This window comes from Cricetulus griseus, chromosome 6, assembly GCF_003668045.3.
Source record: "Cricetulus griseus strain 17A/GY chromosome 6, alternate assembly CriGri-PICRH-1.0, whole genome shotgun sequence".
NCBI lineage: Eukaryota > Metazoa > Chordata > Mammalia > Rodentia > Cricetidae > Cricetulus > Cricetulus griseus.
This window is the reverse complement of record NC_048599.1, coordinates 24,037,267-24,064,262: the sequence shown is the minus strand read 5'-3', so window position 1 is coordinate 24,064,262 and position 26,996 is coordinate 24,037,267. Positions and strand designations below refer to the sequence as shown.

Sequence of the window (26,996 nt, the reverse complement as noted above, 5' to 3'; positions counted from 1 at the left end):
GACTGTGTTGTTGTATGCCACGTAGAGCTAGAGATTCAGATGGTTGTAATAGACCCTATGTGGGTGCTGGGAGTCAAACTCAAGTCCTCTGGAAGATCAAGAATCACTTTTAGCCTCAGAGCATCTCTCCAGCCCTAGGCCCTATGTTTTGAAAATATTTGTTTAAATGAAATCATAATTTTACAGACGGTTGTGAGCCACCCATATGGGAATATAAGCCAGGTCCATTGCAAGCGCAATAAATGCTCTTAACTTCTGAACTAACTCTCCAGCCCCACTGAAATCATAATTTTATAATCAGGACTGGTGGCACATGGATGTAGCTTCCTACTTGGGAGGTTAGAGCAGAAGGATTGTCATGAGTTCAAGACCAACGTAGGCTACATAACAAGACCTGTCTCCAAAAAGCAAACAAGACTGGGGATGTAGCTGAGTGGTGGAGTACTCTCCTGGCACACACAAGGCCCTAGATTTGATTCTCAGAATGACAAAAATAGTTTTTTTTTTTAAATAAAACAAAATTTTAATCCTCAGATTTTTTTTCTAAAAACTTTTTATTTTTTTTGAGGCAGAGTCTTGCTATATATTCCTGGTAAGACACTGACTATATAACTTAGACTAGCTTTGAACTAAAAGGCCAGCCTCCTAACTCAGCTTCCTGAGTACTGGATTTACAGGTGGGTTTTTTGTTTGTTTTGTTTTTGTGAAAGGATCTTGATATATAGAGTTGGCTGGCCTGGAACTTGCTATGTAGACCAAGCTGGCCTTGAACTCATAGAGACCCACCTGCCTTTGCCTTCTGAGTGCTAAGATTAAAGGCATCTATCACCATGGCTAGCTCAAGAAAAAAAAAATCTCAGAGACAAAAAAGAAGTGCCAAGGTCACACGCTTGCTCAGCAGACGAGCCTCAGCCACTCTCACACTGGGTAAAGCCAGTACCTGCTCAGGAGCCACAGTGCCCTTACCCACCAGTGCCTACCTCTGGACACATCAGTGTTTTCTCCCCAAATTACTCCTAACCTGGCAAGAGACTCCCTCTGCAGTGCTTGTCATTGGCAGTTTCTCAAGTGATGTCACTTTCTTAAAACGGAACCTGGCAGAGGGTTCTACTGGACATACTGTTTGTCCAACTTAGGGACAGAACTTGAGGCTTCTTGGAACTTGGTGAGGCTTAGCAAGCCTAGGAAGGCTTGCTTGGAGGCAACAGTGCTATTATACATGCAGGTTCCAGGAGCTTATCACTGGGTTCTACTACCATCTCACCATCTGACTTCAAGCAAGTCACTGCACCTCTCTGAACCTCAGTTTCCTGATCTGTAAGACAGGAAAGAGGAACAGCACCACCTCAGAGCACTCATTCTGAGAGCTCAGTGAGAGCCTGCCTGGATGTGAACACTTAGTACAGGTGGACTGTGCTCACACTGCGCAGTTGCTAGCAGTGGCCTCTCAACTATCTGGAAGTCACTTACCTAGCATCTTCACACATCTGGAACATGGTTGAGAAATAGGAAGAAAGCAAAGAAAACACTTCTAAGCAGTTAAAATGGACACCATAAAATTCCCAGATCAAAACTGACATCACAAAGAGGTCCTCATGCTTTTTACACATGATTAGAACAACCTGGATCCCTGTTTTTCCCCAAGCCACAGCAAATTGGGAGGCAGAGGGAGAGCAGCAGAGGATTCCTATTGCAAGCACACTGACGGCAGTAACTGTAAAAGTGGATGTTGAAGAAGCCAACATTACAGATAATGTATGGGAACTGAAAGCCAGAGGCACGGGTGCTTTCTGACCCTCGGTGGCACCAGTGCATTGCAATAAGATGTGATCACTGTTATCACAATGACCCTCACGCCACAAGGAAACAGTAAGTTACGATTAGCCTCTCTCTAGAAGGAAACCCAGAACTCCACTAAAATATTTTTGGCACTTAAATGTGTAAGTTTCTATTCCTAGAAACATCCCTTTGTCCCCTTCTGATGTCTAGCAAGGGAGAAGCTGCCCCACCCATGAATGCTAACCACTGCTACCTTTCCACATTCTTACTTAGCTGAGCCATAGAGCTCCCAGGCTTTGGCGATTCCCAGGGCCAGTCCCTTGCTGGGATTATTGGAGAGGATCTTGGCAGCTTCTTTGGTCTTTTTCAGGACGTTGAGAACATGTCTGGTGGAAGAAAGACAGCTTCTCAGTAATTGGATGGACCAGGGTACCCTTCTGCCATGACCTCACAGACACATACACAAAGGAATAGCCAAGTGCTTAAAGGCTCCTTACCACCGTTCCTGAAGCATCCACCATAGCTGGGATGTACATGCCCAGAGGAGTCCTGAGCCCCCATGTGGCCACTCCACCCAACTCAGTTTCTAAGGGAGCAGGAGCCCTTCAGGTGCTATATGGAATCCTGCCGCAGACCATATGGAATTGTAATGACCTGAAGCATCCTGATGGCTAGGAAACCACTACTGTGGCCCAGCTCTCAGACAGAAGCTTCTGAACGCCCTCTGCTTTGGGTTAAGAACTGCTCCCAGGCCTCAGATATGTCAGGACCCTCCTATCAGAGGCCTCTGGAAGGCTCACTCTGAGCCTGGAGTGTTACTTTGCACAGTGAGGGGCAGGACCAATATGCTATGAGGTCTCTTCTTTCTCGGCATATAAAAGACCTGATTTCAAGCAGAAAACTGCTATGAGGAGAAGATGCAGGTGTGGAGAAACCAAGACTCAGGAAGGTACAGTCACAGAAGGAGATCCTTGGCTTAATCAGTGACTATAGGTCCATTGAACTCTTCCCCTAGGAACCCACCGGTGCACAGCAGGAGTCCGGGAGGCCAGGCCCCCAAAGCTGGCAGAGATAGTGTTGATTTCAATCTGTTTCAGGGCTTTGGAGCCATCTGCGCTGCACTGGAACATGTAATCTGAGCGATTCAGGCCCAGGAACACAGTCTGTGGAGAAAACTGAAGGCTGAGGACACTGGCCCAGGGGCTGACTCTGGAGGTCTAGCCATACTGCACTCTGCAGAGCTAAGGAGAACCACCGAATACCCCCAACCCAGAAGGACCATTCTGTCAGCCTCGAACTGCTCTCTGGATGGAGGCCCAGTAGAGACTAGTCCAGGCATAGTAGATTCCTATGAGAACAGACTGAGGCCACTTCTAGTAAAAACAAAATACCACAGATAAGAGAGACAAGGTCCAGGCAAAGGAAGGGCTAGGAATGGTTACCTGGGCAATGCCCTCTTTCAGGACTTGCTTGTAGATATCAAAGAGACGGGCAGTGTAGTCGTCCTTTTTGATAGTGCTAGAGAAGAAAGAACATTTTCTAGGATAAAAGAGACCCTTGAAACCCCAGGTCCCATCCCTACCCACCCACTTCTAGATAGCTTTCTAGGTCTTGAATACCCATTCCAATCAAGCAGATTATTAGTATCTAATAATCTACTCTAGAGCCAGATGACCTGGGTTCAAATCCAAGCTCTACTAGCTACTGTGTGGTAATCTCAGGGAATCCCATCCCCTCTCTGGTTCTTGGTTTGTTCAACTATGAAGAGAAGAGGAAAATAACTGCTTATAAAATAGGCTTGTGAGGAAAAGTAAATGATGCAGTATAGTTTTGGGTTTTGTTTTGTTTTGTTTTGTTTTTGTTTTTCGAGACAGGGTTTCTAGACTGTCCTGGAACTAGCTCTGTAGACCTAGTCTGGTCTTGAACTCACAGAGATCTGACTGCCTCTGCCTCTGGAGTGTTGGGATTAAAGGCGTGCGCCACCACTGCCTGGCTACAGTATAGTTTTGAAAAATTCAAACATCTTGAATAACTGAAGGCTGGTAAGTTTTCTGACTGACATCAAGTTAACTCTTCTCCATAGCTTCCCCTGCATTCTAGTCACTGCCCAGGTAAGTCTCTCCTCCTCCATGACAGTCCCCAGGGCAGTTTGCTATGTACCTGCAGGTTTTTCAGGCCCAAGGTTTACTGCATCAGTTAATCCATGTGTGATATCATTTCCTTGGAGAAGCCTCACTATCCAAACCAGATCCCTTTTCTTTTCTTTCTTTTTTATTATGTATGCAGTGTTCTGTCTACATATATCCCAGCCGGTCAGAAGAGGGCACCAGATCTCATTACAGATGTTTGTGAGTCACCATGTGGGTGCTGGGAATTGAACTCAGGACCTCTGGAAGAGCAGCCAGTGCTCTTAACCTCTGAGCCATCTCTCCAATCCCAGATCCCTTTTCTAGGTGCTCCCACAGCACTGTGAACATCTCCTTTACAGAGCTGACTAGAGATGCAATTCTACTTTATTATATGGCAACTAATATCATCTCTCCCACTGGGCTAAAGACCTCATGAAAGTGGGGCTAGGTCTAAGTGGACTCATCAGCTTAGCCCAGTGTGCTGCTGTGGCGAGTGCTAGGGGCTCATCCTGTATGGATTTCTGGAGCCTTAAGAAGACCAAGAGCAGTATACAGTCACTAACACCACATTGTTGCTCCTAAAGATTTAGGGCAACCTTGTCCTCAGCCAAGCCAGGCTTGTAGGCTGATCTAGTTATAGAAGTTTGTGGTGGAGCCATTTGTAGTAGGAAGGTAGCTGTCTTGAAGGCTGTCTAGAGGATGACTTCTTTCACTGGAGCCTTTCTTAGCTCTTGGTGAGAAGAGTCCCCCAGCTGGGCTTTAGCCACCTAGAGAAGTAGGATACATTTTCTCTTCTCTGAAGAGGAGATGCCTTTCAACCCCAGGCTTTAGGCTGTTGTTTTCCCTTAGGGGCTAGCTGTGATGGTGTGTGTGTGTGTGTGTGTGTGTTGGTGGCAGGTCTCCCACATAATCACATTGTCAAGTGTAAATGCGCTAAACCAGGCTGCTCGTAGTGAGCATAAAGCAAGCCGGTCCAGAGAAAGAAGGTAGTAACAGGGTTCACATATTCATGACCTACTAGATTGTTGGCTCCAAGGCAATGGTTTTCAGACTTAATATGATTATTATCCCTTCTCAGCCGGGTGTTGGTGGTGCACACCTTTAATCCCAGCACTCAGGAGGCAGAGGCAGGTGGATCTCTGTGAGTTCGAGGCCAGCCTGGTCTCCAGAGTGAGTGCCAGGATAGGCTCCAAAGCTACACAGAGAAACCCTGTCTCGAAAAACAAAAAAAAACAACAACAACAAAAAAGAGATTATTATCCCTTCTCACATTCAACCTGTTACCAAAGAGCACATCGGAGAAGGATTTGGTCTCTAACAAAAGAATCTAGTTTTCCATTGAAAATTTAATCATAGATACACAATTATACACATAAAGTACATATATAAAACATTATATATATTTAATTCTAAAATAAGCAATTTATACTTAATTACAAAATTAACCAAGAAATTTCACTTGCATCAGGACCTGAAGTGGGAAGAAAAAGATCTATCGGGAAGAGACAAAGGAGTGACTACCTACTTGCATCTTGAGTATGGTTTAGTCTGCATTTTGTCCTACCCAAAGATATGAAACTTTAGGTGACAAGAAAAGGTCATTAAAAACATTAAACACATCCTTCTAATGGAGGGATTAAAAAGAAGGGCCTTTGTTTAGAAGTTGGACATCTGACTTTAAAAACCTCCCTGGTTTTCTCCCCAAACCTGGCCATTTTCCATAATTCCAAATGGAGACCTTTTAAAGGCGTTATTTTATTTTATGTGTATGAATGCTTCACCTGTGTGTATATAACTATACTTCATCTAGTGCCCATGGAGGCCAGAAGTGGGTGTTAGATCCCCGGAACTAAACTTATGGAAGACTGTGACCCACCACCATGTGGGTGCTGGGAACTGAACCCCGATCATCTGCTGCAGCAGGACGTATTCTTAACCACTGTGCCATCTCCAGCCCTCCTGCCCCGATGACTTTTGTCATGGGAAGCAGGGGTCACCGATCACAGAATCACAGCAACCCTAGGTCTCAGCCAACCTCATGTTGTCGACTAAGAAACTGAGGCTTTGAGAAGAACTTTCCTTTTGCTTGTCATACAAAGAGCAGTGGAGCCAGGATTAGAAGGTAGCTCTCCTCACTCCTTTTCTACTTTTTTTTCCTCTCTGGGGTACCTGCTCCCCACTCCACCAAGTGAGCTAACACAGCAACAACTCGTAGCTCCCCAACCTTCCCATCCAAAGCTTTTAGCTTCCCTGACCCCAGAGGCCTTAGCACTTAGTACCTAGACAGAGTTTGTTCCAGGAAGGCCGAGTTCTGGCTGACAGCATCCACCAGCATGTTGAAATCCATCTGCACAGCATAGGCCTGCTCCAGCAGAGCACTAGGGACTGGTGAGGGGAAGAGCGTGAACGGGGCATAGGTCACCACCTGATCAATGAGAATGTGGGGCAGAGAGAGAGAGAGAGAGAGAGAGAGAGAACTGTGAATGGGCTATCTTCTTGCAAAGTCAGGCCTATGCATAACTGAGCACACAATTGCAGAACAGCAGTTATTTCAGGAAGGGAAGAGATGAGGGAAAAAAGCAAGAAAGGGTACAAAGACAGTTTCCAGGTTCTGTTACAATTCTACAGGATTTTCTCTAAATGAGAGGCAAAAACAAAATAAAAACTTCCACAAAAACTAAGTACTTACTACATGCAAATCATTGTGCTGAATGCATACAATGGGTCATCATATAATTCTATGCAGAAGGTAACTACTGTTATCCATACTTAGCAGACAAAGGACTTGAGATAGGAATTATGTAATAGGTCTAAAATATATTCACTGCTGGTGTTTGGATTTGGACCAGGATGGTTACTAAACCACTCTAACACACTCATACTGCATGCTCATCCATACCCCACTTTCCCCTCCTATGCTCCTGACTGATATTTAAGCCAAGTCCATCCCCACATCAGGAGTTCACACCCCAGGCCCCTGACCTTCTGGCTGGGGTAGAGGGAAAAGCCTGCTGGTAGGGCTGCTGAGGTGAACTGTGGCTCCCTGAATAGAAGCCAGTAGTGACATGCCCTTGTCCCAGAAATGACAACTCAGGTTAACAGGTTGGCCTTTAGTTACACTCTGGGTTCTTTGGACTTTACATGGTCATGAAATCAAAATACCATTTAGGACAGTTATTCCTAAAAGGGAGAAACGCCTTCTGAGATTTCTAACAACAAATGAACTGGAACTTGGGAGATAATTAATAGATCATAGGAATTGAATTATTTACCCTCTGAGTTAATATCAATTTGCCATTGTGGTAGAAAGGGTTTATGGTGGAAGAAGTTTCATTAATATACTTACTTTAAAAACTGCCTTGAACTAGATAATACAAACAATCACACACAATTTAAAAGAGTTCTAAATAGCTGGGCAGTGGTGGTACATGCCTTCAATCCTAGAACTCAGGAGGCAGAAGCAGGCAGATCCTGTGAGTTCAAGGCCAGCTTGGTCTACACAGTTAGATCCAGGACAGTCAGGGATATGTAGAGAGACCCTGTCTCAAACAAACAAACAAACAAATAATAAAAGAGCTAAGGGTACACAGTGAGAAGTGTATCTTAGTCCCACTGTGGCCTGAGTCATCTAGTCCTCTTCCCAAGACACAATGTATACTTGTGTCAGATATCTTTATAACTGATATATATGTTTCCAAATACATCATCCCCTTTTTACACATGCAGAAAGATTCTGCCTCAAAAACACAGGAACAGGGTTATTGCAGGTCATGTAAAGGTGACCTAACACCCAAAATGCATGTAAGACAACAACAGGTTTTAAGACTCAGGACTCGGGAGATTGCCTCTCCAAAAATTTCCCAGAGGTTTTCTGCCAAGCCTTCTGTCTGTCCTGACCCCAGAACTCATTGTACCTTCTTGAATTTAGGATGAACAGCACATAGTTGTTCTCTGCTGTCCACAGGCCAAAGGCTGAAACACACAGTCTCTCACTTTTTAGAGAAAAAAAAAATAGCACACATATGACAATAACACTCTGCTTTGTTGCCAGGGAAACAACAGGAATGGTGAGATGGTGAGGATAAGCAGTTGCATCTTAGCCCACAGGCTGGCCTCACTAGAGGCTAGGGTGAGCTTAAACCTCTTTTAAAAATTATATGACTATTTATTTCTGTGCGTGTTTTCTATCGAATGCCATGTGAAGATCAGAGGACACTTTCTGGGAATTGATTCTTTCCTTCTACCACTAGGTTATGGAATCAAATTCTGGTCCTAAAGCTTAGTGGCAAATGTCTTTACCCACTGAGCCATCTAGTGGCCCAGTCTTGAACTTCTATTCCTCCTGATTGCACTTCCCCAATGTTGGGATTACAGGTATGTGCTACCACAGCCTGCCAGTTTGATTTGGATAGTTTAGCGGTGTAACTTTCCATTATTATTACTAATTATTATTATGTTATTTGCATGTGTGTGTGGTGTATATACTTGTTAGCGTGGGAGAGCACATGTGTATTCAGAGTTGGGTATCTTTTCCTTGACTGATCTCCACCTTTATTTTTGAAGACAAGGTCTCTCACTAAACCTGAAACTCTGATTTGCCAGAACAAACTTCAGAGATCTGCCTGTCTTCCAGCCCTGGGGTTCCAGGTATCTACTACTGTCTCAGGTGTGGATTCTGGAATCTGAACTCAGTTTCTCATGCTTGCTTAGCAGGTATTTCACATAACAACCCATCTCCCCAGCCCCTACTGGAGAGAAGGGTTATGTTTTAATGTTGGCTCTGACTTAAAAAAAAAAAAAAAATGTCGCTGCGGGGCTGGAGAAACAGCTCAGAGGTCCTTGCAGAGGACCTCAGTTCAACTCCCAATACCGGCATGGCAGCTCACAACCATCTGAAACGACAGTTCCAGGGGACTGAAGCCTCTTCTGCCCTTTGTAGGTAGTGCACACACATTCACCTGGGCACACACACATACACATAAAACAAAAATAAATATTACAAAATAAAAATGCTGGTAAATTAAAAAAAAAAGGAAGACACAACCCTAACAAAAATTTGATGAAGGCTTGCCTCTGAGGGAAACAGTGGCTGGAGAAGAGAACCTTTCTCTACATTGACTGCTTTTGAACAGTATGCCTAGCTCATGTGTGACCTATTCAAAATGAACTCACTCTGGTCCCCGAATGGAGCTGGTCTGCTATGCTGATCTATGCTGATCTATGAAGTGAAGGTCACAGTCCTCTCTGCCTAGTATCAAAAAGCCTCTTGGCTTTCTGACTTTGCCTGACGTCACCCACTGACAAGCCCTGCCTGGAACATTTTGGCCTCTCCCTACTTTGGAGGCCCTGCCATATTATTACTTTCCCCCATCTGCTTTTAAGCTCCAATTTAACTTTCATTCTCCATTTTGCCTCTAATAAAAATGAACTGCTACTTCTACCAGGCATCCTGAGAGAGACAGTGAAGTGGGGATATGCAGAGCATGGCCTCAGCAGCCAGACCCTGCCAGTCTTCCCATGATTTCAGTGACCCCAGTCAAGTTACTTAACTTCTCTGAGCTTCGACTTCTTCCTCTCTGTTGCGGTGCAGGTTAAATGAGTCAGCAATCCCAAAGTGTTGAGAATAATGCCTACCACACAGTGAGTCGTCAATAGATGACAGTTGATGCTGTACTGAGCACGGGCCACACCTCCTCCTCCAATGACATTCCCTAATTTTATTCTCTGGTACATTCTCCAACTAAACCCTGTGCTTCAAAGGTTGAGAACCTCTGGCTGACTCACCTAATCTTCCATGTCAAGGCTGTCTGGCATAGAGCAGGGTACAGGTTAGAACAGAATTTATTTTAAATGATTTATTTTTATTTTGTGTGCACTGGTGTTTTGCTGGCATGTATGTCTGTGAGAGGGTGTCCAATCCCCTGCAACTGGAGTTGGAAGCTGTAGTGTGGGTGCTGGGAACTGAACCCCAGTTGGTGATCTTAACTGCTGAGCTATCTCTCCAGCCTCGTCTTTTTCTCTTGATTAGGAATCTCACTTAGGAGGGCCAGAGAGACAGCTTAGTGGATAAAAACAAAACCAACAACAATACAACTGGATTTAGTACTGCACATATGTTATCCTAGCACTCCTAGGATGAGATGGCAAGCAAAGACAGGTGAACTATTTGGAACCCCCAGGCAAGCCAGCCTGGAATACACAGTACAGCGGCAGAAAGGTGGAAGGTGAGAACCGATTCCAAAAGTTGTCCTCTGACCCACACATGCATACTATGGCACATGGGTGCCTGCATTCACACATATATACATACATACATACATACATACATACATACATACATACATACACACACACACAAGCTCTTACGCACAATAATAGATTTTTAAATAAAGAGAGCCGATTCGGGATTCCTTCTGTACATATGTTTCTCTTATGGGTTGATGAATAAAATGCTGACTGGCCAGTAGCCAGGCAGGAAGTATAGGTGGGGCTACCAGACCAGGAGAATTCTGGCTAGAGGTTGGAGAGACAGGTTGTGAGGGAGAAGCCAAGTAGCTGCTGAAGGAGTATCATGGTGAATTACGGGTAAGCCACAGCCTCGTGGCAATACATAGTTTAATAGAAATGGGTTAATAATTAAGAGAAAGCTAGCCAACAAAAAGCCTGAGCCATTGGCCAAACAGTTTATAATTAATATGTTTTTGTGCGCTTACTTGGGCTAATCAGCTGTGGGGCCAGGCAGAAAAGAAACTCCGTCGACATCTCACTGAGAGTCAGGGAAGTTGATCTAAAATCTCAGGACTTGGAGGCTGAGGCAGGAGCATTGCCATAAGTTCCAGGCTCCATTTCAAAACTATCCCCATTTCCCCAAAGAAAGAAGCCTCATTGAGGACTGTGCCTTTTGTAGGCCCCATTAAACCCCAGAAAGATTAAATATTAAACTTTTATACGATACCCATTTATTAATAGAAGAAATAAAAACTCGAACAAGAATACATTCCATCTTGATTCCAACAATTCATAAACCTAAGTTCCTAGACCATACAATACTATTTCCAAAACCAGAGACCAGCAGGGTGGTGGTGGTACATGCCTTTACTCCCAGCACTCAGCAGGCAGAGGAAGGCTGTTAGTTCAAGGCCAGCCTGGTCTACAGAGCGAGTTCCAGGACAGCTAGGGCTATTATGCAGAGAAACTCTGCCTTGAAAAACAACAACAACAACAAAAACCAAACCAGAGGCCAACCTTCCACAGTATCAGGCAGCAGTCAGTAATGGCCACTCTCAAGTATTTGAGCTTCAGCAAGTATACCTGAGTCTTGACAATCCACCAGGCCCACATCTGAGCCACACAGAGACAACAACAACAGCAAAAGCATGTGGCTAGGTTAAAGACAACAATGCTGGCACCTCTTCAGTAACCAGTGTGGGTGGTGTTAACGTAAATGGCAGGGAGAGAGACAGAAAGGAAGCAAGAAAGGAAGGACGGAAAAGAAAGAAGCACAAGACAGAAAAGCTGATCTGTTACATGCCTTTACATACAAAGAGGGAGAGAGGGCTGGGTGTGGCGGTATATGACAGTAAGCACAGCCACTCAGAGGCTGAGGCAGGAGAATAGAGAGTTTGAGGCTGGCATAGACTATACGTCTCAAAACAAACAAAAAATTGGAGTAATAACAAGTAAATACCTAGTTATTTACTTGTTACTCATGAACTACCTGGAAGGATAAGCAAGACACTAAGCACAGACTGCCTTTAGGACAGGGGAGTTGGGTAGACAGGGGATGTGGAACAGAGGGTTAGCCAACTCTTAGAACTTCTGAATCTTGACATAGGAAAATGTTCTTGAATGTTAAATTAATTAGTTGCAAAATAAACTGATTTCTTTTTGCTTTGTTTTTTAAATTATTTATTTTATTTTATGTGCATTGGTGTTTTTGCCCACCCGTGTATCTGTAGGAGTTGCAATTATAGACTGTGGTGAGCTGCCATGTGGGTGCTGGGAATTGAACCTGGGTCCTCAGGAAGAGCAACTAGTGGTCTTAACCGCTGAGCCATCTCTCCAACCCCAGCTTTGTTTTGCTTTAAGGATAGTGGTTTTTGGTTTGGGTGTCTATTGTTTTGAGATAATATCTCAGTATGTGATCAAACTGCTTTTAAGTGATCCTCCTGCCTGTGACAAGGCCCAGCTAAAGGAGGAGATTTTTAAGTTTGGTTACAGCGGGTTCTCTATATTTACAAGCCAGTCCTAGAGAAACACATACAGAGCTGCCCAAGCAAACATGCATGATTCCTTGTTGTGCTATCTGCAAATATAGAGCTCCCTAAATAGCCATTGGTACAGCAAAGTTAAACTGTGATTCATCCACACTGAAACACTACAACAGAATGAAATTGTCCCTGAGTAGTTATCTTCATACATATAAACTAAAATGTGTCAGTGTGCAGCAAGACCTGATGACAAGCAGTGAAAGTTGGGAACACGGATGGGACTGTGTAGAGTTCTACCCTGAAAGTGTCAGCAGTTTATAGTTGTAAGGCTAACTGCAAGTGTCACAGAAAAGTTGTATATTCAGGACAGACCCAAACCAACAGATCAGTGCTTCAAAAATTGGGAAAGTGTGGCGTTAACACGAGCACATTTGGCTTATACATAAGTAAGTGAACATGATAATTTGATTGAGTTCTTTTGGCCACATAACATGTTAATAATAACAGGAAATTTGGCTATCTTCATAATTATGATAAGTATAATACCAAATGATAATGTATGGGCAATAGTAGGTATCTCTAACAAAGTTATTTCTAAAAAATGATACACTAAGCTGGGTGGTGGTAGTGCACACCTTTAATCCCAGCACTCGGAAGCAGAGATGAGTGAATCTCTGAGTTTCAGGCCAGCCTCCTCTACAGAGCAAGTTCCAGGACAGTCAGGGATACACAGAAAAACCCTATCTCAAACAAACAAAAAAACCAAACCAAAACCAAAACAACAACAAAAACACCCTGCTAAATTTCTTTTAAAGTATTTGTAGAATGAAGGCTGTAAGGTAAGAGCCAACCCTGAATTTAAACAAAACTTTGCCTTTTGACTTCATTCATCAGTTTATTTAATAGACTATTTTTAATTATAAAATAAAATATGCTAGAGCCAGCGGTGGTGGTGCACACCTTTAGTCCCAGTCAGGGGGCAGAGGCAGGAGAATCTCTGAGTTTAAGGCCAGCCTGGTCTACAGAGTGAGTTCCAGGACAGTTAGAGCTACACTGAGAAACCCTGTCTCAAAAAAGCCAAAAAAACAAAACACCAAATTGCTGCCTGACAAAATGACATATTTAATGTACCAATGAGTGTTTAATCTTTGCACCACAGAACAGATACATTCAAATAACATTAAGTGTTACTGCATATTTATAAATGTGACATAATTATGGCATTAGGGGAAAGTATGACTAAGAGCAAATAGAATAAGCAGCTAAGTGAGAACTAAAATTTGGCCTTTACTTTTAAACATTTAATTTCTTATAACTCTTGGGAATAAAAATAAACTGATATTGTTTTTATCAAAAACATGCAGAAGGGCTGGAGAGATGGCTCAGCGGTTGAGAGCGCTGACTGTTCTTCCAGAGGTCCTGAATTCAATTCCCAGCAACCACATGGTGGCTCACAACCACCTTGAATGAGATCCAGTGCCCTCTGCTGGCATGCAGGCAGAAGACAGTATACATAATAAATAAATAAATAAATAAATAAATAAAATATTAAAAAATATTAAAAAAACATGCAGAAGACTAATTTCTTAGAAAGAGATTTAAGACAGACTGCTAAACAAAAATTAAAAATACATCATAGAATAATACATATGGTTCAACTTGGATTTTAAATTACACATATATGTATATTTTATATTTTAAATGATACAAATTACATATATATATATGCAAAGAAGCTGAAGGAGTATATAAAGAGTATATAAAGCTAGGCATGGTGCTGCATACTTAGCAGGGACAAGCGGGAGGGCTGCCATGAGTTCAAAGCCCTCCTGCTCTACACAGTGAGTTTTAGGTCAGTTAGGGCTCCATGATGAGATTCTGTTTCAAAAACAAAACAAAAAAGAGCAATTGCAGAGAAGACAAGTGATTGGGGGTGCTTGATACATAATAGTTCCCCTGACAAAGTGCTTCCTGGAAATTATCTCCTGATTATCTTATGCCATCAATTATATAATAATATTCTGTTCACCTATTGGAGGAAAGTACAACTCACAGAAATGAAGTAGCTGCCTAAATTACACTTCAAACCCCAGATTTTGATTATTCCAGCATGCTTCTTTTTACTTTACATACTTTTAGAAATCAATTTTAGCTGTTGAATAAATAAAGGAGAGATGTGGTCTTTGGCTCAAAGGGGCTGCCCCCACCCTGGGAGGGCGGGCTCTAAGTGGCATTTTGAAGCTTACTTGAGAGGAGCTGGGACTCTCCGCAGGCCTCAGCACCACGCCCTCAGCCAAGGCCCGGTCTATGGCCTGCTGTGCCAACTCCTCAAGCTGTTTCTCATCTTGCAAGATGCTCCCCCAGCTGGTGGCCATCCCAACCTGTGAAGACAAGAGGGCTTGGTGACAGAAGGCCTAGGGCTCAGCAGCCATTGAAAGGTGGCTACATCCATACTGTGAGACTTGACCGGTTCCCGTGGAGGGGCAATTGTGGCAGGGAACATACTGCTTCCACTTCCTCCCTGTACACAAAACAAGTTGACACAGTATTTCCATGGCTATTCATCCTCTCTTTGAATTCTCAGTAACAATGGCATTATTCTCACAGTGAGGAAGCAAAGGTTCAGAGAAGAGAAATGACTTGCTCTAGGCAATGGCAGGTCTAGCTGGTGTTTAAGTCCAGGTCTCTGGACTTCCTGACCAAAACTCCTCAACGGAGACAGAGGCGCTAACGCCATATGTGACTGGTAACGCTGTATGTGACAAGTAACTTCCCCTCCCAGAACTACAGATTCCCTAAGTGGGAAGGGATAAATGAGTGGTTTCCAAACCTGGCTTAACATTCTGGGTTGAGTGGGAAAAAAATACTTATTACTGGGCCCCACCCCAGAGATTATGATTGAAGGGGATCAGTGAGAGGAAGGGGTGGAAATTGCATTTTAAAATGTTTTCCTTAGATAGAAACCATTGTGGCAAATCGTTAATTTCCCTTCTTTAAATCTTTCTATTAATTTATTTATTAGTGTGTGTGTGTGTGTGTATGTTGCCATGGAACACTTGGTAAAGGTCAGACAACAATCTGCAAGTCAGTTCTTGCTTCCCATCATGTGGGTCTCTGGGATCAAACTGAGGTCATCAACCTTGGTGGCAAACACCTTTACCTAATGAGTCATCTCTCTTGGCGCTAATTTCCTTTCTTATTCTGACAACCTGCATCAGTAGATCTCAAACTACATAGTGGATAGGGAGGAAACTGTGGAGTATCATGAAATGGAGTCAAAGAAGTATCACTGTGATTGGCTTAATAAAGAGCTGAATGACCAATAGCCAGACAGGAATTAGCCTAGCTGGGACTTCTGGGGACAGAGAGGTCTTGGAGAAGAAGAAAGGCAGAGTCGACAGCCAGCTGTGGAAGAACCAGGATGGGCAGGACAGAGTAAAGGTAACTGAGACACGTAAAAGAATGTAGATTTTAAAATATGGGTTAATTTAAGTTATAAGAGCTAGTGGGGCAAGCCTAAGCTAAGGCCACATTTTCACACACAAAAAATAAATGTACAGTTTCTCCCTTATACGAACCAGGAGCCATTTTTTTCTTTTAATTTTTATTTAAATTAGAAACAATCTTATTTTACATACCAATCCCAGTTCCCTCTCGTCCTCCCATCCCCCCACTAATCAATTCCCATCCCATCCCCCCATCTTCTCCTTCCCCACCAATCCCCCATCCCATCCCACATCCACTCCTCAGGGAGGGTAAGGTCTCCCAAGGGGAATAATCAAAGTCTGTCTCCCCCATGTATCTAGGGAAAGAGAGTATCCCTTCACAGGGAATGGGCTCCCAAAGCCCATTCGTGCACTAGGGATAAATACTGGTTCCACCGCCAGAGGCCCCATAGACTGCCCAGGCCCCGCAACTGACACCCATGTTCAGAGGGCCTGGTTCGGTGACAGCTGGGTCTGTGAGCTCCCAATTGCCCAGGTCAGCTGTTTCTGTGGGTTTCCCCAGCATCACCAGATCTCATTACAGATGGTTTTGAGCCACCATGTGGTTGTTGGGAATTGAACTCAGGACCTCTGGAAGAGCTCTTAACCTCTGAGCCATCTCTCCAGCCCTTAAGCCAGGAGCCAATTTACTAGCACAAAACAATTACATCTTTCTGTAGACATTTATCACCATAGTTTAAAAGGGACAAAAAATATTTTTAAGAAATCACATTATTGTTAATCCCAGCACTTGGGAGACAGAGGCAGGTAGGTCTCTGTGAGCCCAAGGCCAGCTTGTTCTACAGAGTGAGTTCCAGGTAAGAGCTACACAGAGAAACCCTGTCTTGAAAAACAAAAACAAAACAAGGAAGGAAGGGAGGGAAAGGGGGAGGGAGGGAGAGGGGGAAGGAGGGAGAGGGGGAGGAAGGGAAAGAAATCACATTATCAGGGTAGAAATACCCGAAACCCAGCTGCCCAGCCTAGTGAAGGAGAAGTACTCTCTCTGCCTTGCTGCCAGAGGTACTCAGAAGTATACCAGCTTACCCATTCATTTTGCAGCAGGTTTTGGGGTTCAGAGGATCTGGATAAAAATCTGGAAACATCTGGTCACTATTTTTGTTCTACCCTGCTGTCATTTAATTCTAAGAAACAAACATGGCTGCTCAACTCAGTGGTTGTCAGGAAGAGAATTAGAAAATGATAGATAACTTCCATCATTTTCAGCCTCTGTCTCCTTCTCCTCATGGTGACCTTGTTATAGAACATCCATCTAAGTGGGCCAGCCTCAGCACAATGCTTTGACAGAATGATCATGTGATCTCAACACGGTCCAAACAATTGGAGACAGCTGTCAGAGTAAAGAACAAGACTTGGAGTCCGACAGACTTGGGTGTAAGCCTATAACCTGACTTCCCACATAAGGGCACCGTGGACTAAATGAGAAAAATTAATGATGTTTTAGCATGTTCAGCTTTTAGTAGCCAGTCTTCTGTTTGTATAGGGAAAGACCTGAATCTGGATAACTTTATAAAGAGGCTTATTATTTGAGCATGCTGGTACATTGTCTATGGTCCTGTGAAAGCAGGGGCATTTCTGAAAGTTCAAAGCTAGCCTGAGCTACATACTGAGTGCCAGGCCAGCCAGGGATATATAGCAAGGTACTGTCTCAAAAAATACTTATTTATTTACACACAGAGATTTGCCTGCCTTTGCTTCCAGAGTGCTGGGATTAAAGGTGTGGACCACCACTGCCAGGCTTAAAAAATATTTCAAGTAAGTTTTATTACTTTTTTTTCTGGTCAGGATTTTGCTATGTCATTCAGGCTGGCCTCCAACTCAGCAATCCTTCGATCACCCAAGCAATGGCATCACAAGAATGAGCCACCACACCCAGCTGAAGAGTTCACTGACTATAAGTTCTATGTTTTGAATGCTGCAGGGCATGGTGCTGGCTTTGGTGAGGACTCCCTGGCCGACAGCCTTTCCATAGTTCGTAAATGAGCAGGAAGGAACCAACAGGGTGACTCAGGATCACTCATTACAACTCACTCTTCTCTCACTCCTCACAGGGGCAGCTCCCTAATGATCTAGGGACAAACCACCTGGTCTCACCTCTTAAGGGTCCCACCACCTCCCAAAGTCACCACACTGGGCACCAAGCCCAACACATGAACCCATAGCAGAGTTCTATACACAGGAATATGTCTTTGCTGTGTTCACTTCATAAGCAGTGGGAGACTTGTTACAGGTCATATAGAAACCTAGTGGCAGAGCCAGAATAGGAACTCATGGCTCCAACATTACATCAACTGGACCTCCATTTGAGTCTCTACACACTGAGAAATTCCAAAGCTGTCTGTTGCTGGGCTTTGCTTATCTGACAACAATGCTAATGCGAGGCTCTTGGCTAGGTGCTAGGGACATTAACAATAATTACTTAGGATGGGATGGTGGCACAGGCCTGTAATTCCAGCACTCAGAAGGTAGGGGCAGGAGGACCATGAGTTTGGGGCCAGCCTGGCCTACACAGCAAGACCCTGTGTCAGTAATAATAATAACAGAGCTGAGCAACGGCTCAGTTGGTAAAGTGCTGGCCACCCAAGAGGACTTGCTCCCCAGCACCCATAAAAGATGGCCACAGTAGTGTGGTACTCTTCTGAAATCCCACTGCCAAGGAGGTTGTGACAGCTGGACCTCTGGAGGTTGCCATCAGTGAGTGTGAGTGAACTCCAGGTTTAGTAAGACCCTGTCTTTAGAAAGTTCGGCAGAGGGCTGGGGAGGTGACTCAGCAGGTAAAGAGGCTTTCCATGCAAGCATGAGGACCGGAGTTCAGATCCCCAGAACCCACACAAATGCTGGGCAGGTGGGGGTGGCCTGTAATCCCAGAATTTGAGGGGCAGAGACAGAGATAAAGTGGAGAGTGATCCAGGCAGACATATGATGTTCGGGTCCCACATGTATGTATGTGCACATACAAATGCACCCTCACATGCAAACACTGAGACACACATCTGTACACACACACACACACACACACACACACACACACACACACACACACACACACACACACGACTGAGGGAAAACAAAGTGTTGACTTTGGGCATCCATGCATACACATGCACACAAACACTACAATAGTAACAACAACTAGAAAACTGCTAACTGGGTCTCTTGTTTTTCTTTCTAGAGATTTAACCCTTCTGTGACTTGTTTGCCTGATGACACTTTGTGTTTTTGTATTTTCACCGTAAGTACTTCCTTGATTTTCAAACAGAGCATTTGGCTGCTCCCTGGGATGCTTCTCCTCTGACGAATCTCACCTTGGCACCCAAGCCCTCCCCCCCACCCCCGTGCACTTTTCTCCCACGTCCCATCTCTTCCAGTCCTGTGGATTCTGCTGACTAAACGCAGCGCTTTGAATTCCTCTCGTCTGCCTCCACTGATCTAGACGAGCACTGGCCAACCCTCTCCTCTTCCCTGGGCACTAAATAGATTCAGAGTAGTTACACCAGCCTCTCTCCCACTTCCAGATCTTGGCTGATGCTGGTTTCCCTGTGGCTGAAAGGCTGTCCCTTCTGGAACAGCCCCAACTCCCGATGTAGTTTTGGAAGCCATCCCTGGACCTCTCTGTCCAGCCAGGTTCGTATCTATACCATAAAAAGAGCATCTGTCTTGATACTTCTCAGCTAGTACTAGATCATAGTAGTCAGTGAAGGTTAAATAAGTAGTGATGAATGAATCACCAAGAACTTTAAAACGCCCACACAGAAATCCGGTCGGACTTTAATCCCAGGGGCGAGGCCAGTGGGGACGCAGGGCCTCGAGCTACGACAGGGTCGCCGGCCTTGGCTTGTCCCCATGATGGGCCCCGTTCACTCCCCACCCCTGAACAAAGTTTGGTCCTGATCTCTCCCGGTTGTTGATGGTGGCTTTTAAAATTTTTTCTGGAACTCTGGCTCTCGCCTCTTTGACCGCGTCCGGGCTGGAAGCAGGCGAGCTAGAAATCTAGGTTCAGCACGCGCCAGCCCAACCCCCGCACTGGACACAAGTTTCCCCGGCGCCGGCCGCCGTCCCAGCCACCGCGTCTGCCCGCCCGCCGGCCCGCCGGCCGCGTTCCAATCGCTCTCAGACCCCTCCCTCACAGCTCTCCTCCCGAGGAAACTTGACCCTCGCCAGCCGCCGTCGCCGAGCCCCGACCTACTCGTTCGTTGTCCAGCTGCTCGCCAAGCTCAAACTCCTCTCGCCGTTACCCAGGCTCAGGGGGCGGGGCCTTGGCACCACCCTGTGCGCCTGCGCAGACTGCCCCGCTGGGCATAAAGAGGAGGGTGGGGAAGGAGCCTCGCGTCTGTGAAGCCGGACGGCGGCCGGGAAGGGGCACTCCGTGAGAAGCGACCTGGGCTTTAGGGATATATCCATACCCTGGGGTGTGACAGGCTTTGGGAAGTAGGGAAGGGGTGTGACTCATCGGCGGGGTGTTGCCTGTAGGCTTAGATCTCGGAGAGTCAGAGCCTCCTGTGATTTGGGGACACTCAGTGTAGAATAGGGTGTCGGGTCTCCTGGCGACCGAACCGGGTCCTCTGCAAAAGCAACAAGTACCCTTAACTGCCCTCTCCCCGGCCCCGTGGGGCTGTTTTTAAATATGCAGCTTCATGACCCTCTTACCCCTACACAGACCCCTCATCCTCTGGCAATCCGCAGCCATTTAACTTTCTTATTCCTAGATAATGAGAGGTTTGTTAAAATCTGAGGCACCTGATTTAAAAAATGTGTCTGACCAAACCCTAGGGAATTAATTATGACTAAGATACCAAACTCCTAACTGGTTTGGTGTAAATAAAAGATGAGCTCTAGAGTGTGGGGCAGACTGTTAAGAGCCTGGGGACTGGAGTTTTAGCATGGAAAAGAGAGTTTTCTTTGTTAGGTTCCAGCAGGTGCTGGCCAGATTTCAGGTGTGAGGGCCAGGCAATGAGGCTGAGGCAGGCCATGGTTGTGGAGCTAGAGACAGGGGATGTTAAATTGAAGAGTCTTAGGAGGGAGATTTGTTACTGACTGTAAATCAGTGGCCCAACCCAGAGGCCAGAATCCTTCCAACTTCCTAGATAAAGCACATACATCTCTCCCTAGGACAGACAGCCTTCCAGACTTGTGTATAAACTCAAGAGAATTGGCAGATAGGTGGTCTGGTAATTGCCAAAAGAGTGTTTGCTGTCTGAACCGTTTTCCTTGTCACTATTGTGCCTGACCAGGTAGGAAGCAGCAGCCCCAGTAGCCGGTGAAGGTAACCATTTCTAAAGCATAATGAAATTACAATAAGCAGGGGGTCTTGGGCTTGAGCCTTTAATCCCAGCTCTCGGGAGGCTGAGGCAGGAGAATCTCAATGAGTTCTAGCTCAACCTAGTTTACATAATAACAGTTCCAGACCAGCCAAAGTTAGTTGGTATGCCCTTGTCTCAAAACCAAAACAAACAAAAAATGAATTATAATAAAAACTAAAGCACCATGACCCATGGCTCACTGTACAGGTGCCTCTCTAAGATGGACCAGCAATGATATACCTATTGATTACGGGTGAAATATGGGCAGGATCCTAGATCTTAACAGCCCTTTGGCTGAGTCTCCTCACATTGTGGCTTCATTTCCATTTTGTAGATGGCAGCTGAGCCTGAGAAGTTACCTAACTGTTCAAAGTGGTGTATAGTGAGAATGGGAATGAAGAGCCGAAGGCTTAGCCCTTCCTACTCCTCTGCGATTTACTGTCATTCAGATGTTTGCCCCCTTGGATGCCACCCCACTTTGTCACTCTGTCTCAGAGCAGCTATTAGCACCTGAGATTACTTCTCTTTGTTTGTTGTTTCCATCCTGTGGGTGTGAATTCCATCAGCATGGCCATTATCTGTCTTGTTCACTACCCCCTGGAAGGGAAAAACAAGCAACTTCAACAGTAAAGCAGGTTTAGCCTGAGAAAATATCAAAACCTTCAAAAGGGAGATCTCTTACAGCAATGATTCTAACCTGTGAGTCTGAGACCTTTGGGGATGGAATGACCCTTTCACAGGGGTCACCTAAGTCCATCCGAATATCAGATATTTACATTATGATTCATAACAGTAGCAAAATGACAGTTATGAAGTAACAACAAACATAATTTTATGGTTGGGGTCAGCACAACATGAACTGTACTACAGGGTTGAAGCATTAGGAAGGTTGAGAACCACTTCCCTAGACCCTGGAATGGTGCCTGAAATGATGATCTAACAGGATGGGAGAGAGGGAGGTGGATACTGAGATTAGTGAAAACTAAGATACCTCAGGTGCTTCTCACAAGTTCCAAGGTAAACATTATCTCCATTAATTGGTTTGTTTAGGTTTGAGGCTGTAGCTCAGTTGGTAGAATGTTTGCTGGTGTGCATGAAGCCCTGGGTTTGATAACCAGCTCCACATAAACCATGTGTGTGGTGGACATCTGTAATCCTACCATTTGGAAAGTGGGGGCAGGAAGATTGGAAGTTCAAGAGTATCATAGGCTACCTTTCTCAAAAAACAACAACAAACCCTATTCATATTCACTGGACAAAGATGTCAGTGTATACCATGTGGAGAAATGAAAAGATCTAAGATCATCAAATCCAGTATGGAGGATTGGGATGTATTGTAGTATCGTGGTGTCAGGCTCAGGGTTTGATCCCTAGCATCCCCTCAAAAAGGATTTACAAGGCTCCCACTTAGCTCCATCATGAACATGTCTTTAAAGGCTGGTCACAGTGGTGTGTATCTATAACTCCAGCAACTTGGGAGGCTGAAGCAGTAGGATCATGAGGCCGTCCTGGGCTGTACATAGATTGCATCCCCAAACAGAAACCCAGGATGAGGGAGTTTTCCCAGGGTCTTCCTGGCCCCATGCCTTTGCTATTGCATATAGTAAACACCAGAGAACCTAGCTGAAGATTCTGCAGAGGGCGATAAGGATGCAATGAGCCTTGGTATCTAAGATCTGAGTTCAAATCCCAACTCCACAACGGAGCACTGTGACTACAGCAAGCCCTGGGTTTAATAACCCAAGCCCTGGGTCTCTAAATCCCACAGCCTGACTTCTAAAGTGGAGTAATTTTTCCTTGTCTAACTGCTCTTTATTGCAGTGGTCACAAGTGCTAGGAGCTTGGCTAGTTCCTTCTCACCACAAGGTTAGGAGTCCAGTAGTGTTACGGTCTCCATTTGTACAGCAGGGAAGTGGAGGCATGAAGAGGTGTCCTGCTTTGCCAGACTTCACACAGCTCTGCACACGTAGCCACTGGCCCTCTTCCTATGCTTTGGGATGAGGTCAGGCTTCCCAGAGATGACTGTTGAATCCGATGAAGTCTATGTTGAAGGGCTTGTGGGAACATTTGAGTATGAATTAGGCAGAAGACTGCCTTTAACTTTGTGCTCTGCATTTGCCCTGTGAGGGCCTCTCCAAGTCTCAGTTGGCTTTATGGAGAGGGAGGTTGAGACAAGGTCTCATGTACCTTGTTATGGAGCTGAAGATCTTGAACTCCTGATCCTCCTGCCTCTACTTCCCAAGTGTTGGGATTATAGGCTTGTGTCATCATCACACCACACTGAGCTTTGGTCTGGCCTTTTGATTGAGACACCTCCCATTGTCCCAGGGTCTGCATTGCACATGGCTGATGTCTCTCTTTAGCCATGACATCACCCCTTCTGGCTCTACAGTTTATGAGGCTATCTATCTCTCCACCTGGCTGGGGGCCACTGCTTCAGCTACTCAGAGTGGAATTCCTTTGCCTTCCAGCCTCTAGCACGGGCCTGGCCCAGACTTGCTGCTCAGGAAATGCCTGTGGAATCAAAGTGGGACTCTTACATGTGTTGAGGATTCACTATGTGCCAGGCCTATCCTGACACTTTATATGTGCTGTCTCGTTTACACTCCCGCAGTAATCCTGGGAGGGAGACATTATTGTTCTTATTTTACTGAGAAGAAATAGAGAAGCTGGACTCTGTTGTAGGCCTACTTGTCATTGTTGTTAGGCCCAAAACCGGTTCTAGGCAGTGCTTCTCAACCTGAGGGTCATGACTCTTTTGGGGGTCAAATGCCACTTTCACAGGAGCCACCAAGACCATCAGAAAACACAGATATTTACATTACCATTTATAACAGTAGCAAAATGACAGTTATGAAGTAACATTGAAAATCATGTTACGGTTGGGGCTCAGCACAATGTGAGGAGCTGTGTTAAGGGGCACAGTGTCAAGAGATTGAGAACCGCTGCTCATAAACTGGGGAGGCTGCCACTTCTATGCCCCAGGACCCTCAGAGAAATATCACAAATTCTGGTCTGGCTCTAACTTGATTTACAAGCAAATAAAAGTCCCAGAAAAGTCAGAAGACTAGGCTAGTGAGAAGGCTCCTCAGGATGTGGCTTTTGTCACTGGGTCTGAAGATCTGAGTTCAATCCCCAGGACTCACAAGGTGCAAGGAAGAACTGAATCCCACAAGTTGTCCTTTCAATCCCGTAAGTGTGCTGTGACTCATGGGTGTGCACAAACACAACTAAATCCATGTAAAAGAATAACCTTATAACCATTCTGAACATTTCATATGAATGGAATCCTATCCCGTGTGACCTTTGTGACTTTCCCTTGGCCAGCATGATGTAATCTGGATCAGAGCTTTGCTCCTAGGACTGGAGAGATGACTCAAGGGTTAAGAGCACTGGCTGCTCTTGCAGAAGACCACTGTTCAGTTCCCAGATCTCATAAGGCAGCTAACTCCACTTGCAGTGAACCCCAAACCCTCTTCTGGCTTTATCAGGCACCAGGTAAGTATATGGTACACACTCATATGTGCAGACAACAGGAAAAAGAAAAACTCCATCCCTTTGAGTTGAATACTCAATTTGTGAATATACCATTTTGTTCATTAGCTTAAGGCATTTGAGATGTTTTCCCTTTGTAAACATTTTTTTTTCCTCTTAAAAGAGTCTCATTATGTAGCCTTGGCCAGCCTGGAATTCACAATGTAGACTAAGCTGGCCTCAAATTCACAGAAATCAGCCTGCCTCTGCCTCTGCCTCTGCCTCTGAAATTAAAGGCGTGTGCCACCCTGCCTAGCCTGTTTTCACTTTTTGCTATTCTAAATGTTGCTAACATCCACATACATGTCTGTGTGTGAACATTACCTCTTAGAGTCCACTGGAGACGCCCAGGAGTGAAATTGCTGAGTCATGCTACCTACAAGTTAAATCCTTTAAGGAATTGCCAACTGTTTTCCAAAATGGCAGTGGTATATGAGTTCTGGTTTTTCATCTTCTCTACTACTTGTCTGTCTGATTGTAGTCCTCTAAAGTAGGGTGAAAGATCTCATTGTGGGTCTCAGGCTGGCCTCCAACTCTTACGTTGTTAAAGCTCCTCTGTGGTCTCTGTTTCTGTTCCTGCCTAGGCTTCCCTTGATGGTGGACTGTGTGCTGGCTAGTCTCATGTCAACTTGACACAAGCTAGGATCATCTGAAAGGAGGGAACCTCAATTAAGAAATTGCTTCCATAAGATCTGGCTGAAGGCAAACCTGTAGGGCATTTTCTTAGCTAATAATTGATGAAGGAGGGACCAACTGTTTTGTGTGGTGCTGACCCTGGGATGGTGTCCTAGGTGCTATAAGAAACAGGTGAACCACACCATGAGAAGCAAGCCATGGCCTCTGCATCAGTCCTGCCTCCAAGTTCCTGCTCTGAGTTCCTGCCTCAATGGACTGTCACCTATAAGTCAAAGTTGCTTTTAGTCAGTGTTTACCCCAGTAACAGAGAAGCAAACTAGAACACCAAGTCTCAGAATTGTCCATTGTTAGTTATTATTATTTCTTCTCATCTACTGCTTGAGAAGTGACAGTTCACTGTGGCTTCCCAGATTAATACATATTTTTCATTATACCTGTGTGGTTAGATGCTGCTTGGAGCCTCTGAAGTAAGAACACTTTCTGTGGCTGGAGCTTCAGGGCTCTGTGTCTAGACTCTGTTGGCTGTGCAGAGGGAGACTGGAATAGGGAATGTTAAGGAGGGTGAGGACTATAGGGAGAGGGCTGTTGTCACCTTGAGCCCTGTGGTGGAAGGAAGCTAAAGTTCCATCTCCTTCTACCCTGTGTTATTAAAAAATTAAACCAAACAAAGGAGCCAAAGTCTTAATCTGAAGACCTAAAACAATGAAACTCTTAAGAGAAAACCCAGGTGACACTCATGGGGATCATAAGTTCACCGATGCTCTCTTAGATACAATAGTCAAGAGGGGTATAGAGGCACATGCCAGTAACCACAACACCCAGGGTCGCACAAGAGGATTGCAACTGTGAGGTCAGTCTGGGCCACATAACAAAAACTACCCTCATACTAGGCATGGTGACACATGCCTTTAATCCCAGCACTCAGGAGGCAGAGGCAGGTAGATCTCTGTGACCTTGCACAGAGAGAAGTGGCCACAGAGACCACAAAACCAAGAAGATGCCTATGGCACCCACAGTTGCTGGCATGACCTTTTTCTTCTCATGACCTCTGTGATGGTGAGTTGTGGACTTTCCTTGCTTGTTCTCCTGAAATGAGATGGTAGTAATAAGAAAAGTAATTAGTGGATACTTATTATAAGTGGCGAGTTGGCGTTGTGTTTGTTCTTTTTAAAGGTGTGTTATCTTACTCCTGAGGGAACAGCTGCTGTCTCAGAGGCAGGGTAATTGGGGTTTACACACAGACAGCCCGACTCCAGTGCTGTATTGTTAGCCTGGCTCAAAAGAACAAAGGAAGATGAGCAAGCTTGGCAACAAGTGTAATAAATTAAAAATTTGGGTGCATGCCAGGTGTGGTAATGCACACCTTTAATTCCAGAATTTAGAAACAAGTTTGAGTTCCAGGCCAGCCTAGGATTAATAGTAAGACCTTAAATAAACAAAAGGTCACTAGGAAAACCTAAATAAGTTGGTAATATCTCATGTCAATATTGTTACAGGGCAATCCTTCCATGTTTTTTTTTTGGGGGGGGGGTTGTTAGGATCTCACACTGTAGCCCAGGCTGGCCTGAAATTCACTATGTTGCCCATGATGGCCTCAAACTCTTGCCTCAGTGTCCTAGGTGCTAGGATTACAGACATGAGCAACCACAATTAGAATTCTGTATTTTTTTTTCTGAGACAGGGTTTCTCTGTGGCTTTGGAGGCTGTCTGGAACTAGCTCTTGTAGACCAGGCTGGTCTCGAACTCACAGAGATCTGCCTGCCTCTGCCTCCCGAGTGCTGGGATTAAAGGTATGTGCCACCACCACCCGGCTTATATGTAAATATACAAAATTAAAATAAAAATCAATTAAAAATATAATCTGTTCAGGGGTAAATGGCTACCACCCACAAGGCCCTGGTTCAG

The 26,996-nt window shown here is 44.9% G+C and overlaps 1 protein-coding gene and 1 long non-coding RNA gene across 4 annotated transcripts in view; one reads left to right on the top strand and one right to left on the bottom strand.

Annotated features, from left to right (window-relative positions):
• Positions 1 to 19,944, bottom strand: part of Gss (glutathione synthetase) — a 31,994-nt gene extending 12,050 nt beyond the window's left edge. Inside the window, exons 1-6 of one of the 3 annotated variants that reach the window (XM_027421385.2) lie at positions 19,808 to 19,944; positions 14,365 to 14,499; positions 6,188 to 6,333; positions 3,222 to 3,297; positions 2,803 to 2,942; positions 2,049 to 2,165 (exon numbers count right to left, since the gene is read on the bottom strand). In XM_027421385.2, coding sequence (XP_027277186.1) covers positions 2,049 to 2,165; positions 2,803 to 2,942; positions 3,222 to 3,297; positions 6,188 to 6,333; positions 14,365 to 14,493 — 608 coding nt within the window. In that variant the 5' untranslated portion in view covers positions 14,494 to 14,499; positions 19,808 to 19,944. Of the gene's footprint in view, positions 1 to 2,048; positions 2,166 to 2,802; positions 2,943 to 3,221; positions 3,298 to 6,187; positions 6,334 to 14,364; positions 14,500 to 19,803 lie in introns of all 3 variants that reach the window. The other 2 variants (XM_027421386.2, XM_027421388.2) reach the window with 2 other exon arrangements.
• LOC118239095 lies at positions 17,413 to 26,574 on the top strand. Its single transcript, XR_004770606.1, has 4 exons — positions 17,413 to 18,321; positions 18,794 to 18,853; positions 19,137 to 24,419; positions 25,040 to 26,574. It is a non-coding gene; the product is annotated as an uncharacterized LOC118239095 (long non-coding RNA).
• Positions 26,575 to 26,996: the final 422 nt, after the last annotated feature.